Source organism: Parasteatoda tepidariorum, chromosome 10, assembly GCF_982258835.1.
Source record: "Parasteatoda tepidariorum strain Cologne lab strain chromosome 10, Ptep-v5.0, whole genome shotgun sequence".
Taxonomy (NCBI): domain Eukaryota; kingdom Metazoa; phylum Arthropoda; class Arachnida; order Araneae; family Theridiidae; genus Parasteatoda; species Parasteatoda tepidariorum.
The window spans coordinates 81,074,386-81,087,887 of record NC_141764.1 but is presented as its reverse complement, the minus strand read 5'-3'; the positions used below and the strand labels follow the sequence as shown (position 1 = coordinate 81,087,887).

The 13,502-nt window shown below is 28.4% G+C and overlaps 1 protein-coding gene across 1 annotated transcript in view; it reads left to right on the top strand.

The window, feature by feature from the left end:
• LOC107456427 (uncharacterized) overlaps positions 1 to 10,145 on the top strand; it is a 45,643-nt gene extending 35,498 nt beyond the window's left edge. Inside the window, exons 3-5 of the mRNA XM_043051250.3 lie at positions 1,410 to 1,549; positions 7,529 to 7,603; positions 8,417 to 10,145. Coding sequence (XP_042907184.2) covers positions 1,410 to 1,549; positions 7,529 to 7,588 — 200 coding nt within the window. The 3' untranslated portion in view covers positions 7,589 to 7,603; positions 8,417 to 10,145. The remainder of the gene's footprint in view (positions 1 to 1,409; positions 1,550 to 7,528; positions 7,604 to 8,416) is intronic.
• The last annotated feature ends 3,357 nt before the right edge of the window (positions 10,146 to 13,502 follow it).

Genomic DNA, 13,502 nt, shown 5'->3' with positions numbered 1-13,502 from the left:
TCATAATTTTGGTGAATAAAACTAAAATACACAATATTTAAACTATTCAATTCGTGATTTTTTTCGTTCATATAGCAACGGTTTACCGGAAATTCTGGTTTTCAAAAATATAGTTCATATTACCACCCGCATAGTAAAAAACACAAAAAATAAAAAGTAAATTCAACCGAATAAATGGATTTTATGCCATGCTCTAAGGTTTTATGATAAAATAACCAAGTTTTACCACTTTTACTAAATTTCATCACACATTATAACGTTATATTTTATATATGATTTTACGAAAATCATTTCCAAAGTGCTTCCATAAAAGTTACCGAGCTTTTTGGCGCTCCCATGGAGCCAGAAATGCGGTACATTTTACCATAATCTGGTAGTTTTAACGATGCTTTTTTCTTCTCGGTGAAATAGGTAGGTGAAATTATTTTAACAGTTAAAGCTATTTTTTCTTAACACAAAGCGAATTTTATGCAAAAAATTCAAAGATGATTCAAACTTCTAACTATCACTATTTATAATTGCTACTTATTATTAACAAAAAATAACTGGGATATTAGAATATAACGTATTGTGTAATTTTTTTAGTTTTCTTTTCTATTCTATTTTCTTTCTGAAAAATTTAATGACGGAATTTCTTTTTGTAAATGATGTTTCCCTAGCTATTTAATTCTAATTTTATTTAGCTATTTAATGCACTTTATTTCGTAATTTTTATTTTTTTTTTTTGTTGCTTACTTTCACATTATTAATTTTTAATTAAGAAATTACTTTTTTAAAGCTACATTGCCGATTCTAACTGCGAAATTTACATGATTTTAAAACATGCGCTATTTTTTTACATCTTTTAAAGTAATTATCGGTCTATTGCCAAATTTGAGAAACAACATTATTTTTATAATGAAATGAAATTTTAAAAAAAATTAAAAACGTTATACATAAAATGCGCATTGTATTTTTAATATTATGATATAATGTTTAAAAATATGGAAGTTTAAAAAAATGTGTTTATTTTCTAAACTTTTCTTTTTTAAATTAATTATAATAAGAAATGCTTGTAACTTTTATAGTGTTACTTCGTTAAATGTTCCATTAATTATATTGTTGCACGGTGGCCCTATAAAGATTCATCATAAATTCGTATATGTAACTTTTAAAAAGTACTTTGTCTAACTACACATTAAAAATAACGATATTACCCGCCTTTTTTACTGATTAAGGCCATTAAAAAACTAATTTTTTGATATTTTGAAATTTTGGCATTTTTTTCTTGTATTAAGTCACAAATTAATATAATAAATTTCGCTAACTAATTCACTATATAATACAATATTATGGTTTATTTAACTGATATTTTTAATATATTTCTGGTAAAGAACTGTACTGACTAAAAAAAAATCATTCTTTTGCAGAAATCCGTACAATCCTAAGTACAGATCTTACTCAAGGAGTTCCTACATCTATAGTTATTGCATCTGGTGTTGCTATAGCAACTTTAGCAGTCATCATTCTCATCACATGCATCGTAGTAACCAGAAGTCGTTGTAAAAGGGTAAGTTTTCTTTATCGCATATAAATAACATTTGTTTAGAAAATTCTGCAACTAAACCATACTAACATCAATAAAAATGTTTAAGAATTTAAATTAAATAAAATTTAAAAAGATAACAGGATTGTTTTTTACCTGAACATTAAGTAACGACGTATGAAACACCAGTAAAAGAACATGTTAAGCATCATATTGCAAACACTCAAATCTTTGTATCTAACTACATTTTAATGTTAACTAACTCTTGTAGTTTCGTTGTTTAGGCATTTATGGTTGTGAATTTTATAGTTTAATTTAACGTGGTTATCTTTGTAAAAAAATATGTTAGCCAACTTTAATGACGATGATATATCACGATTTAGAATCATTTAATGAAAAACAATCTTATATAAAAGCTTGAAGCAAAAATGAATATCTTAGAACAATAATCATACAACTGATCTCAATCCGAGTTTAAACGACAAAATTTAAGTGTTTTTCAATATTGCTTGACACGTTCTAACCAATATGCTCTTTAATTTTCATAAAAATTCATGTGCCAACCATACTTTTCACAATTGAACCATATTTGAGAGATTTAGCACTTACATGTAGCAAACCACACAATCACGTCCATTTGTTCCACTCAAATTGCGTAGAGGATAAAGATTCCTGTGTAGTACCTGCACTGCATAGAACATACGTACGTTAACGTGCGTAATGCTGAGCGAAAGAGCTAAATCTCAGATGCCATGTTAAAGAGCAAAACTCACAAGAAATTACATCGTTTAAATTATGCATAAATTAAGTTAAATTATGCTAAATTCAAACAATATTAATTTTCAATGCAAACCTAATTTTAAACAATGCATTTTAACTTTTTTTTTGCATTTGAAGAGGAAAAATAATTAGAATGCGCATGTTCTAAAATGCATAAGAAAAAGTATATAATTGCATCGAATAAATTCATTGTACATAAAATGTTGTTTTAGCATTATTTTGAATAGCTGGTGAAAAACTGCTAAATATTTTCCAAAAAACAATACATATAAAAAAAAACGACAATTTCCGTTCTAACACATTCTTGTCTCATCATCAATAACAAAACGAAACGTTCCATTTCGAACACATTCCGACGTTCTGTTACACACCATTTCAAAGCGAAAGAAATAAAAAAGTCCAATCCATCATGGAACACAATGTCGCGGATGTTTATGCTCATCCCAGACCGAAGTACCTGTTCCGATTTGGCCGAGGATGTCCGATGGTTAACGGAGCGACATCCCCCCATTCATTTTCTGCAGAAAGGAAAAACAAAGGCAAATGGTCCGCACTTTCACTGGGATACGCATTGGGGCGTTTCCGGCGGAAAAAGTGAATCACTTACGGAAACGTTCGCTTTTAAGACCGGAAAAAAAAGAGCAAGGTGTATTCCTTTTTTTTCCGTAAAAATCCCGGTTGTCTTTCTTTCCGGCAAATGAAGTGTTTTTGATTCTTTTTTTTACCCCTCTATTCTTATGCAGTATTTTCTTTCAAGGGGAAAAAATACCACGTTTAATAGCTTCTTTTTTTCTGCTACAATTATCTACATCCAGTATATTTTTAAAAGAGATAAACGTTGTTTTTTTTTTTTTTTTTTAGCTTTTTTAAAACTAAAGTTTGCAACACAAAAATCCATTAAATAAAGGATGCAGATGCACACGCCTTTTTCATGCCCAACTATGCACAATTATATTTTAACTTTCTACACTGATTTATAAATCGTGAAATGAGATGTACATGAATAATAAACACAAATTAAAAAATTTTGTTTTTGCAAATAATCCAAAATATATTCCTTAATTAAAAAAAATTAAAAAAGTTCGCAAAAAATTAATTTCTCATCAGTAGAATTCTTATTTGATTTTTTTCGCCGCGTGATATTATTATGGAGGAAAATAATGTTAAATTATAGACATATCATCAGAATGTAAAAACATGATTAGAAACTGACTAAAAATTCGAACATAATTAATTCATCTAAAAAGCTGACGGGGCTTAAATTTAATTTAATTTAGAACAAAATGTTGAGAAATTAATTTAGCACTATTGATGAACGTGTTCGAATTGTGGTAACACCAATATACTTTGTGATTGCATTAATAGACGTTTAGGTATGAATATTCATTCTACTAATGACAACACAAAAGTTATTTGTAAGCTGCGCCAAAAACTCCTAATTGTCGTTTTTTGTAGCTCTTCACTGAAATTTGTCCAAAAAATATAATACAAATGCAACTTTCACCAATTTTTTCTATGTTGCTTTGCTTCCCCGGCGGTTGATACGAATTCCGCACGGATCATGGGTTAAAGACCCTTTCATCTGGCTAACCATGGGAAGTTTTCGTGGTATCCTTCTTCATGGAGCACAAAAGCGGGTTAGTTTTTCCATCAAAAAGGCCCTACAGGAACTTGAATTTCTCTTAATATTTGATCCAAGAGTTTTCTTGTATTCTGAATTGGTTTCAAAATAACAAGGCTACGGATTTGAACATTAGTAGTCGTAAACCCATAAAATTGGGTCGGCTGTTCAACGACGGTTAAAGAAATAAAATCTTGCTCATTGTCCCATAAAATGATAAAAAAATTTTAATTTGAACGATGAAGTAGAATTGGCGTGTTCAACTGCAACTCTTGCATCTGGCTAAATGAGAAATAATAATCAAATAAAAAAAGATTCCTTGTAACATATGTCACTTAAGATCGTTGATCTGTATTTGATGACTGGAGAAAAATAACACCTGCCATGGTGTGGATATTCGCCGCTACGTCGCCAAATTGTAGATGGAATCGCCCACAATACACCTTACAACGTAGTATGGGAACAAAAAATAAAAGAGTATAAAACTAGCAGGAAGAGAAAAAAAAACTTTTTTTCAATTTTGAGATTGAACCGCTGTTATATATTTTATAGCAATAAGAAAAAGATTAAGACGTCTAGTCGCTACTCCCACTCATAAGCAAGGTTGTAAGTCATGGGTTTGGACAAGAAAGTTTACGAGGTTATGTTTGAAATGGGTAACTTTTAATGGATAGTTCTGCTATGCAATAAAGATTTTTAAAAAATATTTGTTTTTATTAATAAAAGCTTCATGATGTGTCAGACCAGTGGACATAAACCAAATTTATGAATCAATTAATAATTTAAATTTCCTTTGGGTAGTTTTATTAACTTCAGTGCGTTAAATTTATATTTTAATATTGTTAGTTAAATTTATATGCGTAATGAATAATTGTGTTTTTTTTTTTTTTCGTTAATCACAAAATATGATTAAAGGCATTAAAAAACTTTTTTCTTCAAAATTATTCTTCAATTATTATTCAAAATTATTATATTATAAAAACCTTCAAAATTATTCTTACGTCATCTTCTAACTAAAATGAATATCGAAATTATTATTGTATTTTGTAATTTTTTATTCTTATATTTTTCAAAAAAAGAAATTCAATTAATTCTTCAAATTTTTCCTTTTTTAAAATTTTATTTTAATTGTTCTTAGATCTTTCAACAAAAATAAATCTCAAATTTACTTTAATGTTTTTCCATTTTGGTTTTCCATATATTTTTCAAAACTACATTTAAGTTTTTCTTATACTCGTAACTTTTCCAACTAAAACTAATCATAATAATATTTATAAGAATGTGAAAGTTATTTAAAATAAAGTCTTAAAGTTACATTTGAAAAAAATTTCTTCGTTTGTAGCAATTATATTAACTGTTGTAAATTGTAAATTCATCACTATAAGCCATTCTTTTTTAAACAGGTAGTATTTGCTCTCTTGGTAATGAACTAGAGTTTAAATATAATTCTGCAACATTTTTTGTCAATAATTCAGGTGAAAAAAATGTTATAACATTACAATCATCATTTATCTAACAATTACATCTAGCTAATTTATAAAAAATCAGTGAAATCCTTCGATAAATGAAAAAATCAATGATTTCCACTGATATGTTGCATGGGTAGATGCAGATGCGTAAAAATAAATGCAGAACTTTAAACGTTCAAAAAACAACAATACAAAATGCTGTGTTTTGCAATCTTATCTGTGGTGTATTACATTATAATATGAATGAAATTGATAATGCTTAAGCCATTTCTTTAACAACGTTATTCGAAAATTACCCCCGTTGCATAATGAATTGAAGTACACACCTTTTCTTCTGCCTCCCAAACCATTTTTCAAAATCATCAATTTAATGAGATTTTATGCTGATTAGAATAAACAGGGGCGATGATACGTGGAAAGCATGCACCTACGGCCCTAGCAACGCGAATTCTAAAAACTTCTTCCGTGTACTCCTTATGAAAAGCAGTCACGTGACTCGTGTTTTGAAGAGAGGTACCTGGCTGGTCGGTGTGGGAAGATTTTTTTTTAAATGGGATGGGGATCCTAGAAAGGTCACTAAAGACCTTTCTATAACACCTGCTCTCTTCAGAATGGAGAAAAAAAATCTTAAGAAAGTTGTTTATAGTCTGGAACACTTTTGCTGTACAGCAAATATTAGGTGACATTTTTTTGTTCCCAATTTCGACATTTTTCGAACGGGTAAGCTAAGGCAATGCATTTTGATAACTTTTAAAATAATGATAGACTTAGTTTCCAAGGTCAAGATTTTAAAAGATAAGAAAGCTCTGCATTCATATTTTTGCTATATGAATGTAAAAAATAAAAATGTAACAAATAGTTTACAAATTTTGCATGACTTTACAAACAGAAACTGTACAAAAGTTTTTTAATCCTGTAAAGTCCTATAAAGTTCATACATCACATTTTGTTTCTAAATAAGAGTTTAAAACAGAGAATTATAAAACTATTTTGAAAATCAACTAGATATAAATAAGTAGAATCTTTAGGAATTTTAGAAGCTAAAACTGAAGGGTAATCTTTTCATCGGCCAAAAAGTGTATCGATGTATTCCAAAATCGAAGTTTAAAATTAAATTGTTCAAGAATTAGAAAACGATTATGAAAATCAGTTAGATATAATAAATAAAATTGTCTGCTCACAACGTCGCGTTCTTTAACTTTAACGCAATGCTTAAAAGCATTGCGTTACAGTTTAGTATATACAAAATAAACTATATCATAACACTTCGTAGCTTAAAAAAATATTACTCAGTATTGAATTAGGATCAATAATAATTTTAGTCTTAACAAGCTTTTAATATTTTCCTAAAATTCGTTTTTTTTCTTCTTCTACTTCTACTTCTAATACTTCTTTCTCTTAATTGATGCTTAGAAAAAGCGCTCTATTTCTCCTTTTAAAGTATAGTTTGCTCTAAAATGATTTTTGGACTTTTCGAAGCTTTCATCACCCGAATGTAGGTCAAATTCTCTGAAGGCTAATTTGGCTATTGATCCATATGCCTAAGGAAAATTCAACTTTTTTTTAATAATGTTAGTAATTGATAACTAAAGTAATAAATTAAAAGCAGGAGCAACCACCAAAAGTTTATCTTTTATTTACTCATCGCAAGAATTAATTAAAGGTAAAAAAAGTAGTTTTCACTGAATACACTAAAGAAATGCAAGACAAAAATAATTTGTAATGAAGTCCGTTATCTCAAGTTAAAGTAGAAGAACTATTCATTAAAATTTTCCTCGAAAATAATATATTAAAACTTGTTTTATTTTTGCATTTTTTGAGGAATGTTTTAAGAAATGGATTATGAGTTGTTCTTAAATGTAAGTTAGTCCTAATATAATATTTTTAATGAAACCAGTGAATCTTGCCTAAACTTTAACATTAAAAACAACGCATCAAAAAAAATAATTTTTTCAATTTCATAAAAATTTGTGATAAAATTTACTTTTCTTTTAATCATTTAAATATCAATGTTGTTTAAAAATGCTTAATTTTTTTATATATTTTTCTTCCATTTAAATATAATTTGATTTTAAATGTTGATTTTTTTTAAATAACTTATAATTAATTCTTGAACTATTTTGATCCTTTCAGACAAATAGCAGATATCCATATCAAGCTGTTGCTACTAAAGAAGCTGTAGTGATGCTATAGCATTTAAATTAAAAGGTAAGCATAAGGAAATCTGAAAATATTGTGCCTAATACGTTTAAAAATTTTATTGATTGTTAATTATTTTGTACAACCACTCTATCTTATAAAAAAATATAAAAAGCAATTATTTCCGTTATTTCTCCTTCAATGCTAGCTTAAACAAACTGAAAAGATATAAGAAAAGAACTATTTTTCTATATATTGCAGAAAATTAATAATTTCAATATTTAGTTAATTAAAAATAATAATAATAAATGAACTATTTTTTCTAATCTTATTTATTATAAACAAAGAGTATAAACAAAAAATTACCATCAAGAAATGTTATCGTTTATAGCATAAATAAGGATATTACTTTCATTCTAATAATTTCTGTGATAAAATTTAAAAACAAAAAAGAGATCAGAATGTTTGCTTAAGTGAATAATGCCGCTATTCTAAAGACAGATGGCGCCATCATCAGTGTCATTTAATGCTAACTATCATTGAAGAAAATAAAAATCTTCGGAAGAATGAAATTATTATAGTTTCAGCATTATTAAAATTAACTCTAAAAAACTTAAAATTTGTAAATAGGGCTCATTAATTCTAATAAAAACTCCTAATTATGATAGAAATACGTATTAAACTGAAAAGCGGCAATGTATGGAAGCTGGACAAGTTATTCGAACTTTTATTTAAAAATTATTCCAAGAATAAAACACTTACAGTTATATTTTTAAAAAAAGCAAACTTTGTATGTCGTCAGAAATCATTTACTCAAAATAATTTGTAAATTAATATTGTTGTAACAAGCAATATCTTTAATAATTTTTTTTTTTATTACAGATAAGTACAACGCACAATTCTATGGTGCTGCTACCTAGTGCCACTTGTCTGTGATAAAACAATATTGTCGTCCAAAGAAATCTTTTGTTTGTGTTGTTTACTACAGAAATCAAAAAGACTTTATTACTACATTCATCGAACAATTGTTTTAACGAATTATTTATTATTGACTTTGGAAGATTGAACTTTCTTATGTGTAGATGTTACATTTCCTAAATAATCGAAAATAAGACAAAAAAAGACAATTTTTTGTTCGCTATTGATCTTTGAAAAGTAAACAAACATCTAAGTTGCAAAGTTTATAAAGTCAAGATGTATTTATTTATGTCATTTAGAATAAAATGCTACTGTGGACTTGATTGAAACAAAGCCAAATATTGTAAATATGTGTATAAAGTAAATAAATATTGTATGAAACACGATGTTATTGTAAATAATTACCGTTAGCTTTCATAGAGTATAATAAGTGTATATTATCTTGCATCTCTGTATATAAAGTATTAGTACAATTTTTTGTGTGCTTATAAGTAATATTGTCAAAACATTGTGTTAGTCATTTTAATTTGAAGTTAGAAATGTTTGAAAATTCTATTAAAATATTTTTAGAATGTTGATCATTCAAAAGTATGTTCTCAAACTATTTTAGTTTTGTTTTAAAAATTGTTTACGTAATACATTGTTTTTATTTATCAGTAAAATTGTGTTTAATAATGAAAGTTGTTTTTTTTTTCTTAATAATTGATTTTTAAAAAAAACATAAAGATTATGTATTTTTTATGTAAAAAAAAATTTTAGCGCTATATTTCTAATGCTTGAACTAGATTAAATATTTTGTACGTTTAACTAAGCATGAAATATTTTAGGAACATTCAAAAGATTTTTTTTCTCTAATTTAATAGAAAAATAAGTTTCCTCAAAGTTCTATTTTTAAACTTGGTGTACGCAATTTCTCAAAAACTGATTAACTGATGTTCATTAAATTTTTCTAAATTGAATTGACGAATCATAAAACGAGGATTTTTCTTCCCCGTTGATAAAAACTTATCTGGCAATATTTAATCCTTAAAACTTCACTAAGCATTCAAATTTCAGTTTTATTTTCATTTGTTTAATTATCTACTGTATTTCCTTACTAATAGAAAATATTTGGAATTCGATTTCATTTCAATCTTATTCAGTCATCGTGAGATAACTTTATTCTAAGGAGTTTCCAGAAACCATACTCATCTGTCGAATTTTAAACAATTCGCTTATTCGCTCATTAACAGAAAAACTAAGAAAAAAATATGCTGTTTTTTTTTTTGTCCTTCGAAACCCTTATAACCTCTTAAAGTAAATCAATTAAGATTTACTTACCGTATTCGAACTGAAAATACGTATTTAAATTGAATTTTCTATTACAATTAGTAAGGAAAAATCAATCATATTCATGAAATTTATTCATTATCATATGATCTCATTTTACACTTTAAGCCAACTTGTTGTGGCAAAATGGAATTTAAAAAAAAAATTATTTTCCAGAAATGTGGTAAAATCTTTCATTTTTGGAATTGTATTCAATATTTTTTTTTTTTTTTAATATTTCATCTATTATTGCATTTAAATATTTAAAAAAAATTGCATTATGTATGATCGCATTTTATTTATTTGCGTATAAAATTGAATCAAAATGTTAAGATTTTTGTGCAAATTATTTTGTATATAGTCAAATAAATGATTTATTAGCGTATTTCAGTTGCGTTTTATTTATTTTATGTCTAACTTTAATAAAAAAAAAATTAGTTATTTAACCCACTTCCACAATACTGAAGGAATTTTGCAAAATACATTTGAAATGATTTTATGAAACACTCAATTTTCCATGTGTAAAAAGTATTTGTCATAATGTACAGCATAATTTTGCAATGTAATTGCATACAAAAAAAAAAAATCAAAATTTGAACAGAGTAAGGCGAATAGTTTAGGAAATACAACGTTTTGAATTTTTTTTCTCTTTAAATTTTATTCTTATTTATTTTATTTACTAAATAGTTTATTAAAATAGCTTCAAATGCTTCTTTGGATACAATATTCATTCAAATTTTTAAAAATACAGTGATATTTAAAAAAAAGTATAAAATTAACATTGGTTTGATAATTAAAAATATCAAGGCCCCCAGGTAAGGGACAGACGTGGTGGAATGCAAAATTAATTTTAAAATATTAAAAACTAATAGAAACACAAAAAAAAAGTTTACCTGATATTGATGTGGCTTGAAATTTATATTGATTGGGTTTCAATTGGTTTAACCCTTAAAACAGAGTTTGCAAGACAGTACGACTGAGATAATACATTTTTGGGGAAAAAAGTTGCTATTTAGATTTATTTTAAACCATGTGAACTAAGTGAATATTTTTTTTCTTGTAGTCCCCTTTTGAATTAGGTATTTCTCCATTCCACCCATAGGTCGTCGGGCTACCGAAGCAGGGGTGCCATCCCCTCTGCAGAGGATCAAAATTGTGATGGCATGTCTTCGGATCATCCTCAGGGATGTTTCCCAGACCGTCGCCAATAGCCCATTGTGCAGCTCTAGTGCGACGTAAATTAACTACAACAACAACAACCATTCCACCCTAGAGACATGATCTCAGTTAAATATGGTTTCCGTGATTGATTAATCACGGTAACCGTATTTGTCTGGATTTCCTTAGTGAAACTGTTGCTCTTGTCAGTAACATGTTGCTCTTGTTGTGTTAATCAGTAGCATGTTGTTCCAATTTCACTCATTTTTGACGTCTAGTAACACCCAAAACTATCAACTTCATTTTGCTTTGCTACTACGGATCAATCCATGTTCCCTTATGTAAAGAAAATAGTTTTAAAAAGCTTCATCAGTCTAAAGAAAAATTGATAGCGGACACTTGAGGATTTTTCTAAATAACGGATTTATCTAAAAATATGTTTGATGTGAAAATTATGACGTCATACTTGCTAAAAATATCTATTTATCTCGAGAAATTTTTATGTAGAAATTTTAACAAATAAGCTATAAGCTTAGTTTAAAGCAAGAGATCGGTTTGAAACTTATTTCCTTAAAAGAATAAAAAGAATAAGCATCATATTTTTCAAAATTTCCCAGATTTGTTTAATGATAGATGGAACAAATTTCAAAAAATATTAAGTGACTAAAGAATGTCACCATTTGAAAAATAGATTTTGAGACAGAAGGAAAGCGCTATGTAGCGAGTAATGGTTTCAACTAGAGCCTAAACCAAGTGGAATCAATTTTGATCCTCTGCAGAGGGGATGGCTCCAGCATCTTGGTAGCTCATCGACTAGAGCGCGATACTGCAAAGCAATTTAACGAGTACCGATATCGCACACCTTCAGTTTCTTCGCAGGCTGATCAAAGTGGAAGCAAACTCGCCCACTGATCCATGGACTTAGCGTGAGGGGTTTTAGAAAGGCACTCGTTTATTAGGAATTTTATGCACACGTGCTTATTTATTTTTTATTGTATGTATATAAATGTAAGTATAAAATTTAAAATAGACAAACGGTTATCTAAAAACAAATCTCGCTACGGTTAGTAAGCAGATGGTTAACCACTTCGATTACCCTGAGTAGGGACTGAGGGGGAGCCGTATCGATCCTTGTTAGACTTTTCTACCGTACAGGTCATCTGGTTACCAGAGCAGGGGAGTCATCGCCACTACAGAGGATCAAAATTGCGATGGCATGTCTTCGGATCATCCTCAGACAAGTTTCCCAAACCATTGCCAATAACCCATTGTGCGGCTCTAAGGTGACGTAAATAAAGGACTTTTCTACCTAAAAGAAAATGTCTATATCCCCCCTCACGCTACGCCAAAGCACTGCCGCAGCCAGTGATATTTGTCTGGTGATTTATTGCGAATCATGTCTCACGATCAGTCAATCTACTGTGAGACAAAATAGAAATGGAAATTAGCAAATAAAGCATAAGAGGAAACATGGAGAAAATTAGATTTATGGCGTTTAATCTATGGACGGTAATTTCAAAACAAATGTAAACTATAACAATTCAAAACTTTTGACTTGCTCTATTTCCGGTTAGAAAGTATACAGCTGCTTCGTAAAGCTTATTCTGAGGGGCTATAAAACCTTTTTTACCTTGTCAACAATATGCACATCTCAAAATTCAAACCTAAATGATAATTTGTAAAATGAACTTAATCTCTCTCTGCTTAATCTCTCTGCACGGCTCCCAACAAGAAAAACAGTAAAAAACATATAAAAAGTCACCGAATCAGGACTGCCAAAAAAGCGACTTCTTTCTAAATCTAACAGTCAAGTCATCATTTTTTAACAAAACTTCGATAAATAACTAAAACAATTTGCCCTTTAAACTGACCAAAATTACTTAATATCATCAATATCTTATTCAGTACAGCAGATTTGAACTCAGGAATCATTAAATTTATTTTTTATGTTAAAAACAAATTTATCTGTTTAAAAATATCGCCTCGCAGAATAATAAGCTGTTTTAAGTAGAAATATGTTTTCTAACAGGAAGTAGAGCAGGCCAGGAGCTCAAGATTGTTGTTTACATTTATATTGAAAACATCATTCATAGATATATTGTTAAAATAGGTGACATGGTTGCTAGATTTAGAAAGAATTCGCTTTTCGGGAGTCACCATTTGGCCTCTTTTTAATTGTTTATTTGTGCTTGTTCGTGTTGCACGCCATGCACCATCATACGTTAGAGCTAGCATATTGTTCGAGCAGCGAGTTTAAGTTCATTTTACAAATCATAATTTAGGTTTAAATTTCGAAGTTGGTATATTGTTGACAAGGTAAAAAGTGTCTTATAACAAATGATTCTTACGTCTTCAAATAATTAATTAATTAATAGATTCATAAATTACATCTTCTGACGATTCTTATAACTATTCTTTATTTAAAGACAAATAATCAATCAAGTGAACACTACACGTATACAAGAAATACTCAAGAGAGTCCCAAACCACAATGATCATGTTGTGAGCCAAATGGCTTCAAATTATACTAGAAACAGTAACCCGGAAGTATAGACAGTAAAGAGCTTACAATGCATCCTAGCGT